General features: G+C 40.1%; 3 protein-coding genes across 3 annotated transcripts; 1 reads left to right on the plus strand and 2 right to left on the minus strand.

Moving 5' to 3' along the window:
- The first annotated feature begins 907 nt into the window (after positions 1–907).
- LOC122132008 (vasoactive intestinal peptide) lies at positions 908–4,234 on the plus strand. The gene is made up of 6 exons (XM_042706756.1): positions 908–1,251; positions 1,578–1,682; positions 2,138–2,242; positions 2,739–2,870; positions 3,063–3,171; positions 3,355–4,234. The coding sequence occupies exons 2-6, from the start codon at positions 1,588–1,590 to the stop codon at positions 3,361–3,363; spliced, it is 450 nt and encodes a 149-aa protein (XP_042562690.1). The 5' UTR covers positions 908–1,251; positions 1,578–1,587; the 3' UTR covers positions 3,364–4,234.
- Positions 4,235–12,838: 8,604 nt separating this feature from the next.
- On the minus strand, positions 12,839–16,128 carry fbxo5 (F-box protein 5). The gene is made up of 5 exons (XM_042706755.1): positions 15,959–16,128; positions 14,453–15,090; positions 14,241–14,331; positions 13,818–14,003; positions 12,839–13,465 (listed from the first exon to the last, which is right to left on the minus strand). Exons 1-5 carry the CDS (start codon positions 16,004–16,006, stop codon positions 13,196–13,198), a joined length of 1,233 nt encoding a protein of 410 aa, XP_042562689.1. The 5' UTR covers positions 16,007–16,128; the 3' UTR covers positions 12,839–13,195.
- A 260-nt stretch (positions 16,129–16,388) lies between these two features.
- On the minus strand, positions 16,389–19,753 carry mtrf1l (mitochondrial translational release factor 1-like). Its single transcript, XM_042706754.1, has 7 exons — positions 19,061–19,753; positions 18,881–18,954; positions 18,590–18,773; positions 17,826–17,989; positions 17,461–17,578; positions 17,061–17,197; positions 16,389–16,870 (listed from the first exon to the last, which is right to left on the minus strand). Exons 1-7 carry the CDS (start codon positions 19,533–19,535, stop codon positions 16,667–16,669), a joined length of 1,356 nt encoding a protein of 451 aa, XP_042562688.1. The 5' UTR covers positions 19,536–19,753; the 3' UTR covers positions 16,389–16,666.
- Positions 19,754–24,992: the final 5,239 nt, after the last annotated feature.

Below are 24,992 nucleotides of genomic sequence, written 5' to 3' on the forward strand. Positions count from 1 at the left end.
ACTCATTAGGGTTCGCCAGATGTGTTAACACCAATAATGCAAACATTCCTGTATGCTGAGTCTCAAACAGATGCAGGTCTAAAACATAATTTTCAAGAACATGATTGTGTTTCCTCTTAGCTTGTATGTAATCTAGTTTGCCATAATTACAATAGCATTATGATTCAATCAGTCTGTTGCACTGTAGTTGCCTGGCCTGTGCCGAGCAACCTTGTGCCATCCAACAACCACACACATTACTGATGTTCAACACATGCTTAGTAAGATGTCCCTATAAGGGTAACAATTGGTAAGTGACAGTATGGTACATCCAAGAGGGAGGTTGTTACATTGTCTTAAATCCAGTGAGGAATTATTTTCATGGGTTAGGATAATGACAGTTTGCATAAGGAGGAAGCTGCAGCCAGCAAGGATTACTCTCTATTGTAATAGTGCAGAGAAATGACAAGACACCGATCCTTTGCTGACATTGAGGTGGGCAGGTGTGCTCTAATTCACTCTTCCTAGGCTAATCTGCTAAATAGGGTTTGATGTCAAAACCAATGAGGAGGCTCAGAAAATGTGTGTGGTTTGCTCTGGTGGGTGACTCATTCATATACACTGAGGCATTCCTTTGGAGCGCAGCCACACCATCCATTTCGACGTGTTTCTTGGAAAAAATTGGAGTGGGCATGAGATCAGAAATTTGGAAAGAATGGCACATAAATTATCCTTAGATACATAAAATTGCATAAAAATTACAAGGTGCCCGTGTTTATCCAAAGTTAAAGGGTAGATGAAAAGATTTCGGGAAATGCATGTTGGCTATGTTGGTGACTTCGATGTAAAAGAAAAGTCGGAATAAAAATCGTCAGAGATTTTGTTTTTTTCTTCCGAGTCTATTATCACACGATGAGTCAACACAAAGAATTTCACAAAACATTCTATTTTGTTGGAGCAAAACTTAATTTCACGACGTGCCATATGTTGGGCATGCGAGTGAGCCAATGACGAGCGCACCAATCCCGCTGGAATTGTTATGACGTATAAAGACTGATCAAATCTGATTGCGCCTAGTTTCATGAAAAGTGTTCAGATGTATAAAACGAGGGTATGGGGGAGATGATCCAAACAGACACCAGTCAGTGAAAGAACCACGGAGAGCGCCAGCTTCAACTTCGGGATAGACAATATACAGTGTACTGTGGTTTCAGTACCAAGGTCAGCGCAACAAGGGGTTCGTAGTGGATCACACCATAGCCTACAGCAAACGTGAGTATCTGGATACTTGTTTAATCATTGAACATGGATAGATGCTGTGAGATGAACTAATCGCTTTAAAGCAATCATTGATTCCCTACATGTTATCGAGGCAACTTCTGACCGTTTTCTCAAGACGCACAAAATCGGAAATTAAAACAGCAAGTTTTATACAAGGAGAAAGCTGAGGAACAAGAATGTTTAATCACTTTTTCAAAATCGAAAAGATTCTATCCATATTTCTTTTTGGGAAATAACTAAAAGTAAACAGTCTTGATCACCTAACACATAACTTCTTTTGATATAGCCTAACTTATAAGTTCTTCTAACCCTCACAGGTTTAGAGCGATGTTACAGAGAAACGGCTCCCAGCTCTTGCTTATAATAGCCCTGTGCAGTGTTTTGTATTCCCGGACCGTGAGTTTACCATATGCGTCTATGAGGTGGGTACACCTTTTTGACACACATGTTACTTTCATTCATTTCTTATAACATTCATCAGATTGATGTTAATATTTTACATAACTAGCCCGCACTCTCTAGTTGCAACTATACTAAACCTGCCGTGAAATGAACAATGTGGCAAATAAATAACCTAGGCCTATTAAAATGTGTTAATTAATGTATGTAATGTCAGATTAATTGTGAAGTTTGAACTAACATTAACACTGATTTGTGATTAAGTGCTTGCATTGACTAATATTTTCAATCTGCAACTATTAAAGACTCATTGTTAGCTAGTGTGACTTACCGTTCAGAGTTGCAATAAGAATGCAATTGGCCAATGCCGCGTTCGTAAACATTACTAATTAGTGATGTTGTTATAGGCTAGTCTGTGTATTTGGTTGTGAAGATAAATATTTGTGTGAAGATAAATTAAGACATTTTGTATTGGCAGACCCACAAGGCACGCAGACGGTCTTTTCACGAGTGGATACAGCAAACTTTTAGGACAGCTATCCGCGAGACGATATCTGGAATCATTGATTGGAAAGCGAGTAAGGTAGGTAGTATTTTAAATTACACTTACATGTGGAACCTGATGTTCCGAAGACGTTTCCATGTATTTCCATAACTATCCTTAGTTATATTCCTCTTCAAATTGGAAAAAGCAAGTATTTAGCAAATATTAAATCTTCACCATTTCATATTCTTTCTTCCAACGATAAATGTCAGTTTTAAGTGCACGTCCCTCTCTCTATTACGCGAAATGTGGAAACAAACTTGCAAACATGACACATTGTGGGACTTTCACGGATAAATTATTCCTTTTAAATTACGTGATTTTCAGAGGCTCACAATTACAGCTCTTGACAACCATTGTATGAATTCGAATGACTGATCTAACCTCACCTGCAATAAATGCAGTGAATGCAAGTTCTAATGAATATAAAAAGATAATATACTGGAGTTAAGGCATCAGACATCATACAGTGGCTGGTAATGACTTCCATGGAGAGGCAGCCAACAAACAAAAGCTTTCCCTTTGTGTTTTTCAGTGATGACATGATGGGGGACCAAAGTCCAGTAAAGCGGCATTCAGATGCCATTTTCACAGACAATTACAGCCGTTTCCGGAAACAGATGGCAGTGAAGAAGTACCTGAACTCTGTCCTGACAGGGAAAAGAAGGTTTGTCTACTGTACACTCTCTAGCACAATAGACATGTATGCAGTATACAACAGCATATCAGAAACCAAGTGCAAATCCCTTCAAATACAGTTATATTTTTTGACCTGACGTTTTCATACTCAATCTAAGACTTGGTAACATAAATGATCACTTCAGGATGACGTTTTTTGTTTCTCCTTCACGCTATCCAGCCAAGAAGACCCTCCCAGTGTACAGGAAGAGTCCACCAGAAGTGAGAGCTCCTTCCCAGAGAGCCTTGACGATGTGAGAGTAAACAACTTTTTCAACCAACTCCAAATGGTGAGTTTAGGACTTTGTGGGTTGTCCGAAAGGTTTGGCCATCTTCTCTGTCAGCATCTTTCGTTCTTCCATATCAGCAGAAATCGATTGTTTTTGCAAAAAACATAATGATAATAGCATTAATGTATTCTGTTATAACTAACTATAAACATATTTTTCCTAATGATTGTTCCTTTCCTGCAGCCACTATGAGGAATACCCATTGGAGAGGATAAGTCAGACTGCCAACCTCATTGATGTGCCATATGCAGAATATCAGAAAGGACATCAACATTAACAAAACACAATACGTTTCGAATTAGAACTAACACATTATATCTATAAACTAAAAGTTTACATTGTATATACAGAATATATACTCTATAGTGAGGTGCAGGCCTAAAGATGGTAAAACATGTCTGTTGGCCCTTGAACCCAGAAATTTGCTTTGACATGTCCTCTGTGAATGGTTACTCAATAAATGTATTGAATCAAGCATTGGGCTGACAGAGTACAATCACAAAATCCTGACACGAGGACCATAGTAATCAATCTACAACAGAGTCCCATTCCTGGATCATGTAGTGATTCTCTCTCTCAGTCTTTGGAAAATGTCCATGCATTTTGTAAATCTGAATAATTTTGTAAAAAGTCTATCAATATTGCCTCTACCTTCATGCTAAAATGAAGGGGACATTGGGAAACGTGGGTGGGAATTGGGCATCAGAGATTTTTATTTTTATTTTTTTCATTCAAGGAAAATAAAAAAAATTTGAAGAGCCACTAAACTCTGACTGTAATCCATTTAAAGTGATACCTTCAGCCAGACACCAAACCCATGAACATGTAAATGGTCTCTTTCAAGCAACATTATGGACACAATACCTCATGCTGGTAAAAGTACTCTGCTTCAAAACTGAGTTGACAACAATACTGAATTGTGGCATGAGTGCCATACCGAAATTCATGTTTTTGTTTGTATGTTTCCTTGTTAAAGTGTGTGTCTTTGAAATACAGAGTATTCAATAGAACATTGCCATGTAAAACATTAATCCCAATATGCATAATAAATGTTTTACCCTAATTTGAAGTCCAATGCTGTGAGACAGCACTGCTTAAACAATACACATGGATTAGAAATAAATATTTCATAAATGCTGGATTTCCACAGTTATTTTTTTTTAGATACATGACATTTTTAGTGTTATCACTAAGCCAAACATTAGTTGTACTACGTTATTTCATATGCTTCATGTTTCTCAGTGGTTTGGTTAACCGATCATCATTTAAATGGAAGCCTGACTGGGTTTCTTGGAGAGAACGTACATCCCACAGCGTCCAAATGACACGAAAAGCAGCCTACAGTTAAAGGACAACTGGGGATATGGACGTTCTGCCAGGAACCTCATGGTGTCCTCGTATAATAATGTAGATGATTGTTTTTGGCTAATGAAGGATCAATTTACTTCAGACATGTCTCCAGGCATCTACCAGTCTGATTCATTTGTGATCTCCACATCTGGGGGTAGACAGCCAGTAGACCAGTTTGGACATCTAGTTCAATACCAAGCATAAATATGTTTCCAATTTCATTTGTGCAGCCCAATGCTGTAGTCATGTGATTGTGCGGGTGACGGAGAGGTTTCAAAATAGCTGAGGGCTGAGTCAGCATGAAGTGTTCTGACTCGTAAATGTCAAAGGTACTGTGCTGTCTAGGAGGCCATGAACATTAGTAATGTTAATTGTATTTATTGCCCTTATCTCGACATTAATGATGCAATCAGAAGATACTATGATTTAATGTGAGGAAGAGTGCTAAAGATATTTCATTCAATTAAGAGTTTGTTTTTTAATAATAATTTGTCCATTTGAGTATTTAGGTCCATATTCTGTAGATTAAACTGCAGAAGTACAAAAATGTATCAATAAAACAAGATAATCACATAATCGAGGGTGCATGTCAAGATACTAGTCCAATATTTTCCTATGATTAACATTGTGCAGGTGTTATTAACCTTTTATCTGTGATGACTTATTTGGCATTAATAAGTGATGACTGCATAGTGCTTGAAATCTATGGTTGGTGGGCCTAAACTCTGTGATTCAGCTCCTGGTACTTGCAACTTAATTGCCCCCTCATTCGTTGTGTCATAGGGAGATGTGCATTGGTATAGAATAACACACAATATGATGTGAATGGACAAGAAATAAATAATAGTTTGTCACAGTACATCCCCATCACCCAGGCACTGGCGGGCAAGCAAAACTGTGTCTAAAAAAAGTCATGACTAATCTAGAGATAAATGAATGCAAAAACAATTCGAAAATAGCTCTGTTTTTCTAGGTGAAGGGATGTGAATACCAGGGACAGCTTCAGGGTCTAATGACTTAGGGTGAATTTGAGATTGGCAAGGGGGCCAACATTTAGTGTTATTGGTTTGAGTTACAGTGATGCATGCATGGGCAGACATAATATGGGAGAACCGGGTAACAAAAACACTTTTTAATTTGTAATTTACAAAGAGTTTGAACAAGACTGAATGTCAATATTTCATGACAAACAAGCAAGTCAAAAGCAAGTTTGTGATTTATCGTATTTTTATTCATTTTACCAGAGGTGGCAAACATTTAATCTCAGGGGGCGGCACCCCCTTTTGCCCACCCTTGGCCTTTGCTCTGGTGAATACTGGCAACAAAAATGGATAGTCGAAGGTCAGTCAGTGTTTAGGTGAATGACGATCAAATTTACATTTCATCAACAAAATGTGCTGGTATACTAAGATGCTATGTGTGTAAGTGTAACTCTGAATATTGTTTATTTATATTGTTTATTAAAAAAATTGTATTTTCCTGGTCTATGTTTGTATTCATGCATGGTCTATGTTTTTCTACATATGGGAATTCCTTTACAGAGCTTATGAGAATGTTCTTTAGAAAGAGAGAGAGGTAAAGACTCTATTTATTACTCTATGGGACAATTTGGCATAAGCCCACGGTCAAAGTGGTCTAATGTCTAGATCTCTACTGAGTTAAAATAGCACACTTAATTTCATGTTGTCCATCAGAAATGAGATGATGTGGTAAATTCTCAATTAGAGTTCAGTTATTGTTGTTATTGTACAGAGTGGAAGTGCAGGACTTGGGTTAGGTGACAGTTGGAAAGCATGAGGTAAGGCTACATTGCAGGAGAGGAGGCAGATGGTAACCAGCTTTCTTCGTGAGCAAAGAAAGGAAGCTAGATGAGCAACAGCAGTTTCTCAGACAAAGCCAGGGCAATGGATGAAATGGCATAATGTTGAGAAGACGAAGACCATCTGGAGAGAATTGTGGGCTATGGAGGCCAACTGCATTATATCAATTGTTGGAGCCACTTCTGATGTCCTACCAACTCCGAACAGTCAGTGGGTGGGTGAAGATGAAAGCTGCTAATTCTAGATGGGTGTTAATTCATTAAAACATATTCTGTCTGGATGTAAAATATTTTGACCCAGGGTAGACATATGTGGAAACATAATCAGGTTTTTAAAGTCATTGGCGTGTTTGTTTGACAATAAATGAGTTGAAGTTAACTCTAATGACGGGGACAGATACATTTCTTTTGTGCAAAAGAAAAGTGGACACCATACAAAAAGTACTTGCAAATGGGGCAAAGCACGAGATTGGATATTGCTGGCTAATGTCAGAAGGCAATGTCAAGTTCCATAGTGTATTGTTGTGATTGCTGTGAGACCAGACATGGTGTTGTATTCTTGAGTTCTCATTGTTCACTTAAATGAGTTAACGATTCCCTTTTGAAGATGTGCTTGAGGAAGCGTTTGAAAGGAAAAAGGTGAAGTATGTGGAACTGGTAGCGGAAGCGGGGGAACAAGCTTGACAAGCACACACAAGACCAGTGTTGTTATTATTAAGTATTGTTAAGTGTCAGTATGATGGTTGTAGTGCACCCTGTTGTTGTAATGCTTAGACTAGGTTGTTGGATATGAGTACATGCATGTGACAGTGAGAGGTTTAGCTGCTATGGGAAGTATCCAACCAATAGCATAAGGAATTTATCAATTTTTCCTATGTGCAACTGAAAAAAAAAATCAACATGATTTGACAAAAATAATTCATTACATGCCCAAACACGTCACTGTGAGTACGAGTGTGTGTGTGCGCATGCGTCTGTGTTTATGTGCAAGTGTGTTAAAGTGCGTCCATTCTCTGTTGTAAATCACATGGCATGTGATTTTACCAGCCTTGCGGACAAGGTACGCTCATTAGCTCTCATTATTTGGGATCTAAATGGGCCATCAGACCTGCTGCAAGTAAAAATAGATCAGCCTCTGTGGTCCACACTGGCCAGGCCACTCTATCAATCTGTGGTAATTGCAGCGCTGCCACTTAAAGTGATTTCCCACAGAAATGGACAGACAGAAGCTGTTTTTTCTCTTCTTTTTCCATTTTCTTTGTCTGTATGTGCTGATAGTGTGTGTGTGTTTGTGTGTGTACCATATGATTATTAAAGTATCTGTAATCAGTCAGGTTCATGACTCCACTAAATGTAACATCAAATAAAATTGGTTAATCATGCAAGACATGGAAGGCTTTATGTCACTGATCGATCCCAGTGGACAGCAGTCATGTGACCATGACATCAGAACGTGGAAACCTATAAACATAGGATCATAAAGCTGGAGAATGCATGTCTGTCTGTGAACAGACATTTGCACTACCCTGCGGCAAACTTCCCCGAAGATTACTCAATGGTAATACACCTCTTTCTCAATGGTATGTCTGCCTGCTTTCTCCAGTTCTGTCTCTGCTTAGTCTGTATTGGCTAGGTAACACGACCGTCTGCATCCTCCTCCATGCCCAGGGGCACAGTGGGGCTCGAACATGAAGACTGGCATCCTGACAGCTGGCTGCAAAGGCGACCTTTAGCTCTCTGACATATGTTTTGGCGACAGGTGCCAGTCACTTGTCATGTACATCACATGTGCACCCAGTCCTAGTCATCTGCCCCTTAAGGCCTGAGTGCCCACTGACATATCTCAATATGTGCATGTGTGTGTGTGTGTGTGTGTGTGTGTTTGGGTGAAACTACTGAGAGATGGAGCGGAAAAAAGGGATAGGAGTGACAGAGAAAGCAAAAAAAGTAATTATGCCAGTGATGGATTCTTAAAAACATGAAAATGCAAAGATTTACATATATTCTATATGGAAGAGAATATGCTAATAGTATCAGTAGCTATAATTTACACAGATGCATGCATATAAAATGGCAATGTGTTGACAAACAAAAAAAATCAAATCTACACAATTTTGTCCTCATGAGTTTAATCACAGAACCTTCCCCGTGCCAGACATCTAATTTCTTCTGCCTAAATTGCATGACTCAAAGTGTGGTGAGAATCTGCATTCATCATCAGTTCTGCAGTGCGTTGACATCTGTAAACATCAGTTTCTTTCTCTCATAACCTGCGCTGCCCGATGGCTTATTTTCAATCCACAGGTTTAATTTGAATTTGCTGTAGTTTAATTCGATAAATCACATGAACAGTAATAAAAATGCAGCCCTAGAGCTGTTTGGTCCAGCAAAGGGCAGCTGAGAGATTAATTGGAGTCAGGTGAGTGGCCTAATGATGGAACATCTCACCCATCGCCAACCCCTCTTCTCTCTCCAACCCAGTCCTTAGAGTACCATCATTCATTCCCATCATTCTTTTCAGGGGGACTGTTCGGTAACGGAGAACCACCTTCACTGACATGGTTGTATGGAAAAATAAAAGCCATTTTATTGTGAATTTTGGAATTTAACTTTAGATAAAATGTCCTGCTCTTATTTCACAAACTTAGGTCCATAAAGATGTATTACTTGTTTTAGTGAACAGGGTGGCTACTTTTTGTCTCATTCGTATATGATTATTTTGAGACTATTCCACTGATATCTGTGACCTTGAATATCTGTGATGACTGTAAAGCGAGGGCTTGTTCAAAAGCATGAATACAGGCTGTATGCATTACACTAATGTGGCTACACAAGTAAAATGATGCCAGAATTGTAAATGACAACATCATGTGTTTGACTCATAGCCAGACGACACAACAGTGTTGAAAACGTCCATCTGATATTAGGGGTTACACAAGAGGAGGCGTCATTTACACTAAGCTCTGTGTTTATCCTTGTACCCAGGAGCATTGTCACGAGCACCGGAGGAAGCCACAGAAACAGAGATGTCACTGCAGCTGGCAGAACACGTAGGGATGGGGACAGAGACAGAACAGTCAACTGCACATTGACATTTCTGCCGGAGCGCAGAACCCTGGGTCTGTGTGGCTTCTAGAGACAAACCACGCAAGGACTGCCTAAATTCTGACAGTCACAAAGGCTGAAGCACATAATAAAAGTTCCCACTACTCTGTACTAGCTGCAAAGGAAGATGGAACAGAGAAGAGTGGAAGATGGAACACAGTTGTAGAACATTATGCTCAACATGATGTATCTAGGTAGATGCCTTGTTGCTGCACTTTGTCTGTTCATAACAAAAGGTGTAAACCATATTCTCTCAGAATGGTTTACCTCTAAAGTGCAAATCAGTTCAATTTCATCTCAGACAGGCATGGTCTGTTATGCAAACTTTCTGTTTTCACGGAAATCACATTTCTTAAACAGTAAATTGTTTAAATGCTACAACACGGCTGAAAATATTGCTGTTGTATGGGGACAGCAGAAACAAAACGTACTTCTACTTTCTCAAATGTCAGAGAGAGTGTGCATTTTAATACTCCACTCATACAAGCCCTAGTTATTCTGGATATTCTAACCCAAAGAAGATGTTAAGTCAGTATGTGCATCATTGGGTCTTACGTCAGTCAACTTTTGCATAGACGTCAAGAGCAAAACAATTTTAGTGAATTCACGTCAGGGGAGAAGCACTGTAAAATCAATTTAAGTGCAACAGGGAGGCTATATTGTATTCCTCAGGGGTGCAAACTCATCAGGGATGAAAAAGGTGACAACGATGCGAACCCCCTAGGAGGGTCCGGGCCATGCTCCCCGGGGAATATATTTTATATATAAGAACATTTTGCACATTTTAAAGTTCAATGCATCAATCTGGTGCACTTTGGCAACAAAATTATGAGGCTAGATCTATGCAGAACTTTGTGCTGTTGTAAACAATTTTGTGCTCTGCTAACAGTTTAATCATAAACATTCCTGTATTGAATGTTGCACGGGCACAGGCCAACCCAACCTCTCTCCTTCTGAAAACAAACTGAAGTAGGAGAGTGGTAAGTTTGTTCAGTTGCAGTGAAGCGCCCGGCAGTAGAAAACGGGTCAGTGCTTCAGATTACATACACGTGTGGTCAGGGGAGGCAGAGCCTCATGAAAAGTAAGTCATCATGAAAAGTAAAAAACAAATAATGATAAAATAAAATAAATATTAATATGCATCTACTGATCTGTGCTTTAAATTTAAATGTTGTATGATTCCGATCATTTTGATAATCAAAATCACTGATTTTGACCATGTCCTGTCAGCGATTTTGACCATGTCCAAACAGAGAGGCGACTCGCGAGGTGAGGCAGCGACGAGCTGCGCCTCATCTCAGATTGTGCAATCCCTCACACACTGGGTTGAGCGCATGCCTTTTGCTTTCTCATGGTTTGTCATCACCGAACTATTTGTAGACACTTTTATTATATGTCGTTTGTATCCATAGAATAGGTACGGTAATGTATTTCACGTATGTGAAGAAGCTATTTAGTCTTGCTGATGTGTCATAAAACCACAGTGAAAAAGCACATAGGGGAGGCAAACCTAACCTCTGCCTCAATGAAGGGGGCGTGCGAGAGCCTGGAAAATGGACTTCCAATCCAGTGAAGTGATAAATACATAATGAGAGACCAATGCCAGAGCTAAAAGGTTTGCTTCAAACGACAGGACAGAAGATAGCTTTAGCAGCTAAACTCCGGACCAAACTCGGCTGACGGCCATGTCTTTTATGTAAATGTTATTTTTTTTTGGCGTTTTCACGCTTAGATTTTTCAAAAGTTACCGAGAAAAAGACACTGTACTATCCGATAACACCGTCATTGAAACCAGCAAAAATGGTTGATGTGATTTGCGAGGCGTCTGTCAGCCAACTGTCTGACTTTAGCACGTTAGCCTACATTATAGCATAACATTCTTGCAGCGTACCAACGTCATACGTTACCGTAAATGCCATCTTAAAAAGGCCGCTCGAAACCAACGCTTTCACCCGAAAGACATGTCTTGTAATACACCTGTCTATTACGGCATCGAGGCAGTTAAACTTCCATTTCGAACAGATCCGAATAAAAAGCATGCCTGTCATGGTGACATGGATTAGCCAAACGAACAAGCTTGAAAAATGTCGCCGAAAGGTGACGAGTTTGCACCCCTGATTCCTTGTGAGCGAAATGTTACTGCAAATCAAACATGATCCATTTTGTGTTTCATTACATTTTAATCAAGGATAAAAAAATGCTGTGGCGTGTAAAATTGGGCTGGAATTATGTTTATGTTGCATCTGAAGTAATATCTAAGGTTAGATGTTGTCTCAGTGCACGTCAAGGAAAACTTAACAAATTTGCTCAAATAGCAGATACAAGTAAAGAACACTCAAAAAGTACAAAGATCATATCAAATTAGTATAAATCTTCTGGCACTAAGACACGTTTGAGTAAAACACTCGGACATCTCTCCCTACCAGATCACTGTCCAGTTTCAAGACTCCCCATGTCCCCCAATATAGTTTTGACTTTTGAATTTTGGGGTTACCCTGGTCTTCATGCACCTCTTCAATGTTACTCCTGCAGATATTAATTCATATCTCACCATGTAGATAATAAACTGTTCTCTGTCGGGTGCAGTCTATTTGATCTCACATCAAACATTGGTTCTCGGTCCGTTTTTTAAGATCAGATTTACTATTAAGCAATTAAACTCCAATCTTACATTTTTGAATATCAACCAGCAAAAATGATGCTGTAACATGAATGACATTGTTGTGACCAGTACCCACTTATTTACATCTGTGGGTTATATGTGACTTGCAGTGGATGGAAAAATTGTCATTTGTGTTTAGGAAGATCTTTAAAGATCAATCAATGCACTTTAAAACAACCGTCTGACATATTATAAAAAAAACACAGCCGAATGAAGTTCACCCAATTCGTCTTTCAGGTCACCCTGTCTGAAACTTTGTTTGTACTTTACTTAAAAGTCTAAGTGCCTAAAGCAGCACATTTTGAACAATGGCCAGATACTGTTTTTGCACCTTGGAACATACCAAATCAACCCTAGTATGACAATACCACTTTCTGCCTATTGCAACCAAACACACCTCTCACCATCTAACTGAATGTATGATCATGAATCCCTGTAACAGACAGAAAAGTTTCCCTTCCATAAGCAGTTATCCTTTGAGAAGCTAGTCAATTTGGTGAAACTGACAAAAAGATGTAACATTTTTGCAAGTTCCTTCGGACAAAACTTTGGTTTGGGTATATGAAAAACATTTCAGAAAACAAAGGATAAAAACTAAATTGGCTATAAAATGTAGCTAATGAAGTTAACAGGAGCCGCAGACTCCAGCACACGAGACACAAATGGCTTTCCCAAATCTTGGCAGTATAGCACCATCTAGGAAATTACTTTGGAATTGCAAAGGGGGCAAGAGCATTCAAAATTAAGTTTTTATTTGAAACAAGTCAAATATTTACATTTGAGACAGGACCATACATATAAAAGACTTAGAATACATAAAATTCATATCAATTCTCTCTTGTATTTACAAATATATTCCTTTTTATATATAAAATTTACAGATGTAAGAGTCACATTGAAAGAATGGTGCACAAGACTGCTCAGTTCAGTCTATAGACTTTGGCAACAAGGAGAGACATGAAATTTGGAGGGTAAAAAAGTGTCAATCTTTTAAAAGCCTATGGGTTGCGATTATTTAAAATAAAACCTGAGATCTAAAAGCAGCTTGCCCTCCTGCCTTCCCTTTTGTGCAGTTGTTTGTTTGCCATTCAGAGTCGGCGGATGTTCCTCCTGCTCTGCTTGCTGCAGGGTAGGTGTGCGGCAGCAGGGCTGCTGGACCTGGAGGAGGGGGTGCTACCCAGCACACCAGTGCGGCAGGAGGAGGAGCCGTGGAAGGATGCCAGGCAGAGGGTGCAGAAGTCGTAGGCGCAGCTGGCACGCGTGCACACGGCTCGCTTCATGGCACTGTCGTAACGCGCTGGCGAGTTACACTGTCGGCAGGCCCTCAACCCCTCATGCTGCTTCAGTGTCCTAGCAGCCTGTGGTGGTCACACGGAACAACATCAGTCATAACATTCAGCAGTTTTACTAGAATACATTTTTTTTTATATGCATTTTGTTGCATTATGGAAAATGCCTCCCCTCCCCCTCACTGTTGTAAATATTCTATTTGACAAATGTTTTGCGAGTCACAAGACAAAGTGTGAGGCCAAATAACTTAAACTGCAATACAATTACAGCAGGTAACTACCTTCTCCCAAACTAACAATCATGGAAAGAAGATGTCAGGCTGAGTACGAGCGGACACAACGGCTTGGCACTGGGCGATTGGCCACCTTTGTGTTAAGAGCCATGTCAGAGAGAAGCTACTGCCACTAGGCAAGAACTTACCTCTTGGAATTTTTGGAACTGGCTCGTTTTCTTGGAGGCAGCTTGACCCGGTGTCACGTTTTTTCGCAAGACCACCTTCTTGCTGGGAGTGCTCACCGGGGTGGATGTTATGCGCTGCATAGACGACAACACCACCCTGGATCGGGCAAAGTCTCGCGAGAAGGAACCAGTTGGTCTTGACTCCAGCTGAAACATTAGGAACAATCCAAGAACTTTAGATCACACCAGATAACAGAGGGGCACTCACTTTAGCTCACTCTAGGGGGGATGGAATTGAATGGCTTTACACATTGGACACAGAAAGCTGCCTAGCAGGCTTCTCCACTCCCATCATTCTCCTTCTATTGTCCTCAACACTTCACACATCTGGCCATTACCATATAACTGCAGTCACACATCTTCTAAAAGCAAAGACTTCCTTACCCATATTCTCTGCTCAGCTTCTGTGCAGCGCTTAAGTGCAGACTTTTCTTGACAGATGATCTCCCCCCAAGTTTTGCTCACTTTTTTACAACTGTTGAAACAAAGAAACGCTTAATTTTAGGATGCATTTCCACCAACTGACAACATTCACAAACCAAATGCTGTTCTGAATTCAGGACAATGTTGATTCTTTGAACTCTCACCACACATACCTAATTAAGTCAGAATCCCCAAGTTGGTGCAGAATCGTGGTGAGAATGTGCTTCATGTCTTTTTCGAACAGGGTGCTGAGAATGTCGACACATTCCAGACCCATTTTCCCACCAATGACATTCTGGAGTCCACTGTTGTTTGCCAGCGCGTTTATGACTGACCAGTCATAGCTCTGGCTCTTTTTAAAAGTTTCTGACAACTTGCGACACACTTTCTGTTGAAAACTCAGTATAGGGAGAGTGGATGTGGAGAGTCCATTAATGTCTGGTGTGCTTTCGACACTAGAAGGAGAGAAGTGCTCTCTGAAGTCCACATCACTGTACTCAATGTGGCTGTTGTGAAGGGACAGATAGCCACTGTCATCATATAGCCCATCACCCCTCACTGTCTCATCTGGTACTATCCTTTTAAGAGTTCCTGGTGTGTAAAATTCTTTGTTTTCTTTGCCTTTAACAGAGTCAGAGTGAAACGTTACTGAGGTGACACCCGGAGAAGGCAAAGACTTCATAGATACGCTGACACATTTCTTCCGGGGAGAAGAATTGAGGTCTGGTTCATCCACAGCCTTGGTAACACGTTGTTCCGTGCAACCTGAAACGAGGGATTCCGCAGACAGTGGGCACTTCATTTCCGTGCTCTGGAAGAGAACAAGTATCAAGATAAAATAATAATTTTAAAAACCTCCACATTAAAACTGGCATCCCTTTAAAAAATGATACATCAAAATAACTACTATTAGCAAACTGAGGGTCCAAACGTATCTTACAGGCTATCGTTGAGAAATAAGTTAACGCACTTGCAGTTACACAGAAATTAAGGGAAACTCAATCAATTAGAACATTTCATTAACGTTTACCATACCAACAGTAGCTAAGCAGGTTAGAAATGCCAGCTGCATAGGACGTAAAAGACTGGTAAATTGGCAAGCAACCTAGCTATATCAAATGAACAAAATGACCATGACTAGGGTTATGCTTTTGCCATCCAGATGTATTTACAGTTATCAAAGGACTCAATTAGGTAATATTGGTGGGGGTAGTCGAATAGATGCACACAACGTCAAGTAATAGCCATTGTCGGCAAAATCTTAACCTATAGATTGCGCGCCATGAAAAAATAGGAACTTGCTAGTTAGCAGTAGCTATACATGCAACATATTGCTAGTCCGCCTCTACGTTGACATGACCCACTAAGCGGCCTAGCTAGATACCTTTCCAGCTAACGCATCACAGTTCCATGCCACACATTCATGTTGTGGAAATGGTTAGATAACAAAAAAAATCGTATTCTCAGTATTGCTACCACAAGAGTCATTAACATTAAACGGTTTTGCCAATGTCATGAAATAATCAGTTAAACTAGCAAATTAACCAAACACAACAAGCCCGTTTAACTTCTGGAGATATTCGCGTTCAAGAACAAAACAACTTCAGCAACATATCCTTGCTTTCCAGGACTTAAAACAGCAAAGAATGCACAAAGTTCTCCCGAAGCTTTAACGTTACCTTTTCACAAGATACAGGTCTCTTCCTTTTGCAGCCTATGCTTTTCATCTGATATTGTGTTGTAGACCGTGCCACATAAATAATTTAGCGGCAAACAGACTTGTGGATGGCGATGGGGGGAAAGCGCCAGTTAAGAACCTATTTGAATTCCGCGTACAAAACAGACTAACCAATGAGAGGATAGACGTTTACCTTTAACTGACTGAAACCCAATGAAATACAGGCGATGTCATCATGCCGTAACATGACGCTGTGCGCTTACACGTCTGAAAAAGAGCGCCTACGTGACTGAATGGACGTTCCGAACATAGCTATCTAGTGTTTGTAAGTAGGAACAATGCTACACATTTAAATAATTGTAAAGTGTGTCGGTGTTAAGGGAGAACTACTAAAAAACACAGGGTGTAATATTTTCAAAATCAGAGTATAGTTATAGTTCCCCTGTGGTAACACATTTACCACACGTTTTTATTGATCAGTAGCATTTCAACAGCTTGTCTTATTGCATACAAACACAATAATGAACCTGCACCATGTCATAGACTTTGGCAAGATGCCTTGATGCCTGTGTTTTTATTTAAAATAAATTGTTTTAAAACAAGGCATTACCGGAAATCAAAGCAGTCCAAAAAACGGGCGGGAAGAGGACCTCTTCCTTGACAGTCAAGTCCATAGAATAAAGTACATAGAAAACGTCAGGTAGAGTAATCAGCTGTCATTATCCCCCAAAATGTCCAGAAGTGTTTCTTGTTCAGAAAACTGCTGTAAAGACACGCTCATTTCTTCTAATAAGTCTTCTCCCAAGATAAATCCCCGGACGTCATGCACCGTTTTCCCAATACGATGGTCCGTAACGCGATCTTGGGAAAAATTGTAGGTCCTGATCTTTTCCGATCTCCCTTTGCTTCCAATCTAAAACAAAAGCCGTTACATCAAAGTTTTTAAACAACTCTTTAAAAATATATGATGCATGATGTAACACAAGATAACAGCTCAATCGAGCAACTGTAACATTTAAATAGTACTGTTCACCTCAAGACTAACTGTCTAATTATAGATCATTAATATCTCTAATAATAGGGATTAAACTACACTGGCCTACCTGTAGCTTGCGTGTCTGGTATCTTTTACTTGTCTCCTCTTCCAGCTTCATGCTGTAAAGCTTTGCCCGTAGCCACTTCATGGCTGTTTCTTTATTCTTTATCTGGGACCGTTCCTGCTGACACTCTGATACCACTCCTGGAAATCCAAATGACCCGTAATGTACAAATAAAACTATAAAGAAAGATTAGTCTCCTGGTACTAGACACAAAAAGGCCTTTTGTTAAGTATGTGATATAATGGTAAACTTGAATGCATTCCTGATATATATGTGTTTTGTGTGTGCATTTTGTTATGTCATATGACTGTCAGTCAATGGTTATGCAAAGTAATCTACACAAAGAAAAACTTCATAGCAGATTCATAATACTGAAAGCCCTACATGTTTTCCCTTCTCTCACCTGTGGGGATATGGACAATTCGTACAGCACTGTCTGTTGTGTTGACATGCTGTCCCCCAGCTCCACTGGCCCTCTTTGTCTCAATCCTGAGATCTTTTGACTGAATTGTAAATGTGATCTGAAAATCAGAATAACATTTATTTATAATGAACTATATACTGCGGCATACGGACACAACAACAGGAATATCAGGAGGTGAATATAGAAGCGTTTCCAATTCAACCCATATTTGCTGATATCCCGTGAAACACAGTAGTGTTGTCAGTAAAGACATTTTGTACTGCAATACTCTCTAATCACAGGGCTGCTTATGGGAAAAGAATCAAAACATCCAGTCTCATCAATGTAGTAAATTATCCCCTAACCTCTGTGGGCTGAGGTAATATTGCAACTGTCGTTGTGCTGGTGTGCATGCGGCCCTGTTTCTCAGTTTTGGGGACCCTCTGCACGCGGTGGACTCCAGCTTCAAACTTCATCTTCTTGTAGGTCAAGTGCCCACAAATACTGGCACTCCCTTGCCTCAATCCACCTATAGGAAAAATATTAATATATGGTAACATGTCTTGATATATACACACCACTGTGTGTTGTTCCTTAGTCCTTCTCTTGATGAGGTGCTCCTGACTAACACGACGCCCAAGAGGATACTAGAGACAAACAGACCAACAGAAACTGCTCGGACGCCAAGGACAGCCTGGAGTTAGAATTTCACTATATACAAAGGAAACTAGAATACCTAGGCATGTAAGACGTGTACAATATAAATATGTGACGTAGGCACACACAAGGTTTACATCATCTTTATAGTTCAGTTCTGACTTCTGAGGGTAACAATAATCAAAAGTGTAAAAGCAGGCACAGATGTACATGCTGCAGTGAGTCATGTAAAGGCTGTGCAGAATAATTAATTAGATTTATTTTTACACTATTACGTTGGGGTAGTGTATATTAGGGAGATAAACAAATCATAAATATGCCTAATTTTCATCTGTAGTCCCAAGACCCAATGCCATCTTAATTACATCGTAACAACAATATTATTATGTATCCTTTTCTGTAAACACCCTCCTTCTCATTCAAATGTCCATTCTTAATATTCACACAAAATTACATGCACATTACTGCTGACCTATTTCGCTGGGTGTGTACTCCAGCACCTCAAACCCCCAGCCTTGGAAGGCAGCAAAGCTCTGGTACATGTCAAACATCTCTGCTGTAAAAAGCATTGCCTCCTGTCCTCCAATCCCAGCAGTGACCTCAAGGACGAGATCACTCATGTCTGATTCCTCAGCAGGAATGATGAGAGACAGGATCTGAAAGGAAGGAGAAATTAATTCTCACACCAGTGTCAAAGTACCTTTTGATAATTGAGCCAAAGGAACTTCTATTATTGAAACAGAGTTTCGAGGCTTAGGCCTACCGTTTGTTTCAAGTCCTGGATAACGGTTTGACAAGCTTCTCTCTCCATTTCTGCTAGTTCACATAAATCGGGGTCTGAAATGGCAAGCATGTCATCACATTCAAAAACATCATAAGTGCACAGGAAATCTTGACCGTAGGTTTAAGTTGATCACATTATCAATCAGACCAAAATGTTCACCTTTTAGTAATTCCTCAGTTTCTTCAAGCTCTTTCTGCTTTAATCTGAGATCTCCGATGTGCTGGACCAACGGCCTTAAAACCGAGACTCGAATCCTCTTCTGACTCAGTTCCTCCTCGCCATGACTTTGACCTTCCATCGTGTTTACACTATTTAAACTAGCATCGTACTCATCTTCCACTTTATTCAAGTACTCTTGCAACGATGGCTTCGAAAACATTTCCTCCACTGATAAAATCTTCGACAGCAATACTGACTGAGACCCATGAAAACCACGAAGCTTTAACATGTGCCCAAACATTGAGTGGGTTTCATGTCTACTGATATGATGCCTTGTATATATATTTCTGTGGTACAATCTTTGTACGCGGGGTACATGATAGGCGTCAGAAACCCAACTCAGAAAGCATCTAGTCGGAATCCGACTGAACCAACATTTACCATAAAGTTGCATGATCGACCTAGTCCTGTTCATGAGTATTATTAGAAACCATAGGAATAATCACCACTCCTGTTGATCGAAACCTGAGAGAGAGATGAGCCATGCAGATGTTTGCGCATTAGCAATGATACATTCCCCAGAAATTAGATTAATTGGACTGTTTTCCCTAATCCCGTAGTTTCATGCATTCTCAAGGGCGCAGACATATTGTAAAAACAACGCATGCGCGGTAAACATGTTACCGTAATGACTGATGAAGACGTTCGGTGAAAAAATCAAACTTGCAGAAAGGTTAGTCATATGCAGCTGCAATATTTTGTGACGCCAGCAGATGGCGTAGGCGGGTTGCGGATACCAATCTGTAGGGCTATGTGGCACATGAGCACTGTACACCCTGGCCCTCATGATTCTTTAGACGTTTCTGTTTTTTAAGGGTTAATTTCAGGAATAGTTGCAAATTTGACATTTATGGGTCTATTTTGCTGTTGTTACTTAATTTGAATGGCAAAATAAGTATTGTTTATGGCGCCCAGGAGATGACATAAAAGAGATGAACTCGCTGTTCATATTTGCTGCTGTTCATACTGACAACATAGGGCGAGCTCCGTAGGGCTATTAATTAGCCGTTGGACTATTAGTAAACAACAGGTTCCGTATCTTGTGACCATGTATTATTAAGACGTGGCCACAATTTAGTTAACACATTCCCACGCCTTAATCGTCAAGTTGAGACAATTTTGGCCTGAATTCATGGGTTCACCTTTTACAACCATATAGATTTTATACGTTCTCTAACAGAACATAAGTTCATCATGCCCTCTGATCATTTCAATGGGGCATTTTGCCACACAAACTGTAGGTTGAGTACACCCACTGTTCACAAACAAGCTAAAGGAAATGGTGCCTCCATCCGTAATCTGTAGTTTCAGGCATTTCTTGTTGCACAAACGATGTGCATAGAATGTGTAGGAATATTTAAAGCTTTTTATTTTTCTCTTGTACAGCACAGTTTTGTCATAGTGAAGCATCTTTGACATAAGCCCCACAATTAGATATTGGTCTTGTGCTATCCAATGCATGGATCACATTGTCTGAGATGCCTGGTGGTGGCTAAAAATCTCCAGTCTGGTCAAACCCGTCCTGCAGATTGAGTAAGGTCAAGACCTCACATTCCTGGCCCCAGAAGCTTGAAAAAGGAGGGTTAATCCTCTGCAAGGTTATGTACTAATTATTCAAGGAAATTGAATGAGTTTACCCTATATGGGTCAGCCTGGAGACCATGCTGTGTCACCATAGATTACTGCACTTTTGGTCAGGGTAGGAGTGCATTCGTTTGCTAAGAACTTAAGGTATGCAGTGAGAGGCCAAGTGTCCCAATGCCAGAGGCTGGTGCTATGTGAGTCATTTCATGTGTTCTGATACAAAAATATATTGAGAATTGGAGAGCTCACAGAGTGTGTGAGCTGTGAACTTCCAAGGGTGACAGTCAGATATTAATCACACAAAGCACTATTGTGAGGCTAAAGAAAACGGATTCACACCCGTTTTATGAAAGTTTGATGTGGGAGAACACCCACGTGGACTTAAGAGAGCATCCAGCTGCACTGTGTGTAACAGACCTCAATGTACAAGGAATTTGTAAAGGGCATTTTTGATGTCAATGACACAATGGAGAATTTTAAAGGAATACTGGAAAAATACGGCTTCTCATGTACATAAACCCGATTAGACCAAAGGATGCAGAAATACATTAAGCAAATCCTCTTGATTTCCTGCTCAAAATAAGCTCTGAATATGATATGAAGACATTGTGTACTCAATGCCCCATTTAACTACAAAAAAAACTACAGTCACAACACTGGAAATAACAAACTAATTTGATTACTTCAACCTCTCTTGTGTACACGCAAATCTTAATCCTTAAGTAATTATATAGTAGGACAACACTTAAGGTCTGATACCCTATCACTTTCTGTTTGTGCTATATCTGTTTCTGTCCCCTTGATTGATCAATAAAGAGAATAACAGATCTAGGGCGTTCGCACCTGTTCACCTAAATAACACTCCCCATCCCTGCTGAGCATCATACTATTTATAAATTGACAGGAACATGTGGTTTTGATGGGGTTGTTTAAAGACCTTTTAACCAAGGGGGGTGTACACCAAAATATCTGCTCATGGACTCCAGTGCAGGCCTCAGTCAGACTAGGACTATTCTCATCAGGCAAGCCCACATCATTACAGCTGAGTAATATAAACAACTCAAAGTAAGAGACTGCCATGAATCTTACACTGGTTGATGACATGTTCACTGATTACTTAAATGCCAACTGTTTCATTCACAGAACTCGTAGCCTACTGTCTCCACAATTCACAACACACTACTGTGGTGTATCCAAGTAAACTGGTGAATGTATTTTGTCTCAAAATCTAATTGTCTCTTTAAGAGAACAGCACAATACAGTGACGTGCGTTTCAAACCTTAACATGCTTGACTCGCCTAATTGTAATACCGTCTACAGCCAGTCTGTGAAAGATCAATGCTAATAGAAATCTGTATCAATGTAGGAATTAGAACTGGTAACTTGCTAATGCGGACTTGCATGGCCTTCTGCTATGCAGCGAAGCTCGAGTTTTGTAAAGCGTCGACTCCAGTGCTGAAGCGAACCCAGGGAAAACAACCCATAAACTTTGCAAGCTATACACTCACACACGCGTGGGAACATGTGAGGCAGCAAGTCAACTGTTCTAAGTATGTGAGTACATTTTCATGTATTAACTTGTTTAAAGATCTTATAGCCTACCACGTAATGTGTCGTGTGTAGGCTACATTCAGTAGACGTTCGAATCAATATGTTCACAGCCAGCCTCCTAACTGTCTACCTTCAACAGACCGTGAACGTCAGTTAGAAAGATGCGGCGTTTCACTGTGGCCACGAATAAACTGTCAATTCTGCGGCAACCGAATATATATTGCATGCAAACTGCTAGCATATCACAGTGATCAAGGGCTAATGTTTAAATGAAAATAATTTCAAGGTCAAAAGGAATAATTGCCGCCATACAAATTATCGCACTGCGCTGTCTGAATGTGTAGGCTGTCAATTGTAGTTACCGACGGTGTGTTCGAGTGTGAGTACCCTACTACCCGAGTGTGAGGGCACCTGGGCTTCTACCCGTTCTTACCCACTTTCTAGCCTACTGTAGATGCTGTTGTATTTAGTCCCTTATGTGCGCTAAAAAAGCTGGATGGTGGCTGTGTTGAACGTGCTGCTTATATGTTTAATTCATGCGTGCGTATGTGTGTGTGTGTTTGGTCAGCTGGAGCGGATGTTGTGCCCTTTTTAAGACCACACTTTTTTGAATAGGCAAAGAAGGTTGGTTAGTGGTCATATCTGGTATTTTAGACCCACGCAGATGTTGAATGTAACAGCTGTAGAAACCACAATGACCCTTAAAATAGCCTTAAGCTGTCCTATTGCCTCTGAATTCTCTTACATTCCGAACTTTAATGAAACTTAAACAGTTTTCTCAAGCTTGTAAAATGTTTCATGTACTGTATCTAAACTTGCTTCAATTTTGGATATGTTATCAACTCAGATGACCATTGCTGGTGTATCCTCTAAGATGTCATGCGCTAGCCTAGCCCACTGAATTGCTCACCGGTTTTTCATTTTGCCATGTGGACTGTTACCCCAAACATCATCAGCAGTAAGGATCATTCTACATGCTTGATGCAGCTGGCAGCAGAACAGAGTGCCCCTGCATGTGTGCAGACTGACCCTCACACACCTTCCTGATACTTTATTACCAACCTCATAAATCACAGCCTCTGGGAAGCAAACAATACCCACCAACAAACCCACCAACACTCGCCAGCCAAGGTGTTTTAATATATATGGAACATTGGCAAAAACAAGTGTGCTGACATGATTGAACATGCACCAACACATGAAGCTGTGGCTTATCCGTGGATACAATTGTGTGTAAAAATCCTGGAACACTGCGATTCCAACAACGATTTCGAAAGGTAAACAGACACTATGTAGGGATCCTTTCCATGTTGTCAGACACTTACAATAACATCATGAGCCTGTCAGAGGCGAAAACAATTGGTTAACTTTGATGCAGATGCCTGCCCCCAAGGATTACATTGTATAGTTGTTTTGCGGTTTCCCATTATAGCATTCTAATTCAATACTGGACCGATTTCAATTGTTTTTGTACTTAGTAAACATTTAGAACTAAAGAGATGGGAAAATAGGGCCCAGGATAAACACACATCTCTTTAATGGCAATAGGTTTTCATTCTAACCAAGCTTGATCAAATCAGGTATGGTGTACTAAGGTATGCTGTGTATGTCATCAAAAAAGCCACTAGACCATTGGTAATTGTGGAATTCTCAATGTGCAATTCTGAACGCATGATAAAAAGAACATTTTCAACATTGTTATGCATTCTATGCATTTCTTTTCTCTAGTTTAGGTGTTTTGTACTATACATATTATTTATAAGCTGCTTCCCAAAAACTCCATCCTATTTCTGTAAGTGTGAAATAAAAGTTAGTTGTTTATGACAACAGAAATAACAAAATGCACCTTTAAATGAATTGTACCTGGCATAGTCCTGCTTAGAAAGAACAAAAATTCATAGTTTCTCAGGCCAAATCTAATTCAAGGCCAAGTTTAGTGTCCATTATAACTTACAACAGTCGGATCAGCCAAACATATGACAACCATAATATGATCTCTGTGTTCACTGCATATATCCTAACACTGTCTATTTAGCACCCACCCACTATGGGCCATGTCATATAACATATATAATATCAATTTGGACCAGATAGTTCTTTTTCTTCAATAATCACTCTGCATTTTCATTGAAATAGGGTAATTCTCAGAGCATTTGCTGTCTTAGGAGGGTGTAGCGCAATCCAGAACCTTTCTGTTGACCTATGAGAATGTGATACAACAATTATCTGGTGGAATGTATGGTATCATCTGTGAGAAAACATGGCCAAACCCACACAGTATATTTAACCCCAAGGCATGGATTGCAGTCTCATTAGTTTGTAGGTGGAACCATTGTTATGATGGTTTAATAATCTCATCTAGGCTAAGAGGTGAAAAATACACTCAGAATCATTTGCTTGCTTTTAGCAATGAAAGGGTCTGTTGATCTTGTCAGCGGTGAAAAGTTCATTGCCAAGATTCTGTTGTAGAACTTACTGCAGTTAAACAGAAGTTTTTAGTTGAGAGTCCAACTTTGTTCATGTATGGATGTTTGACAGTAATGGACTTTACCAGGGGTGTACTGGGAAAGACATTTGGCCATGGACTCGCACCACCTGGAGCACCAGTAATAAGGCAGATAAGGCTACTAAAAACTTAATATACATTTAGTTTTGATGGGCTACCAGCCCACTGTTGCAGCGACCCACTGGGATTTGTCACTGTATGTCCCTGTGCTGTGGCGGCTCCTGAAAAAAT

The sequence above is a fragment of the Clupea harengus genome, unplaced genomic scaffold, assembly GCF_900700415.2.
Source record: "Clupea harengus unplaced genomic scaffold, Ch_v2.0.2, whole genome shotgun sequence".
Lineage (NCBI taxonomy): Eukaryota > Metazoa > Chordata > Actinopteri > Clupeiformes > Clupeidae > Clupea > Clupea harengus.

Excerpts from the sequence above, each read along its gene's own strand:
- mtrf1l (XM_042706754.1), bottom strand. The coding sequence starts at position 19,535 with ATGAACAGGACTAGGTCGATCATGCAACTTTATGGTAAATGTTGGTTC. Across the intron at positions 17,579-17,825 it reads TATTACCTCAGCCCACAGAG|ATCACATTTACAATTCAGTC; the intron begins GTTAGGGGATAA and ends TCTGATTTTCAG. Across the intron at positions 16,871-17,060 it reads ACCAGACACGCAAGCTACAG|ATTGGAAGCAAAGGGAGATC; the intron begins GTAGGCCAGTGT and ends CTTTTGTTTTAG.
- fbxo5 (XM_042706755.1), bottom strand. The coding sequence starts at position 16,006 with ATGAAAAGCATAGGCTGCAAAAGGAAGAGACCTGTATCTTGTGAAAAG. Across the intron at positions 15,091-15,958 it reads GACCTGTATCTTGTGAAAAG|AGCACGGAAATGAAGTGCCC; the intron begins GTAACGTTAAAG and ends GTTCTCTTCCAG. Across the intron at positions 14,332-14,452 it reads GGGGATTCTGACTTAATTAG|TTGTAAAAAAGTGAGCAAAA; the intron begins GTATGTGTGGTG and ends TTGTTTCAACAG.
- LOC122132008 (XM_042706756.1), top strand. The coding sequence starts at position 1,588 with ATGTTACAGAGAAACGGCTCCCAGCTCTTGCTTATAATAGCCCTGTGC. Across the intron at positions 1,683-2,137 it reads TTACCATATGCGTCTATGAG|ACCCACAAGGCACGCAGACG; the intron begins GTGGGTACACCT and ends TTGTATTGGCAG. Across the intron at positions 2,871-3,062 it reads GTCCTGACAGGGAAAAGAAG|CCAAGAAGACCCTCCCAGTG; the intron begins GTTTGTCTACTG and ends CACGCTATCCAG.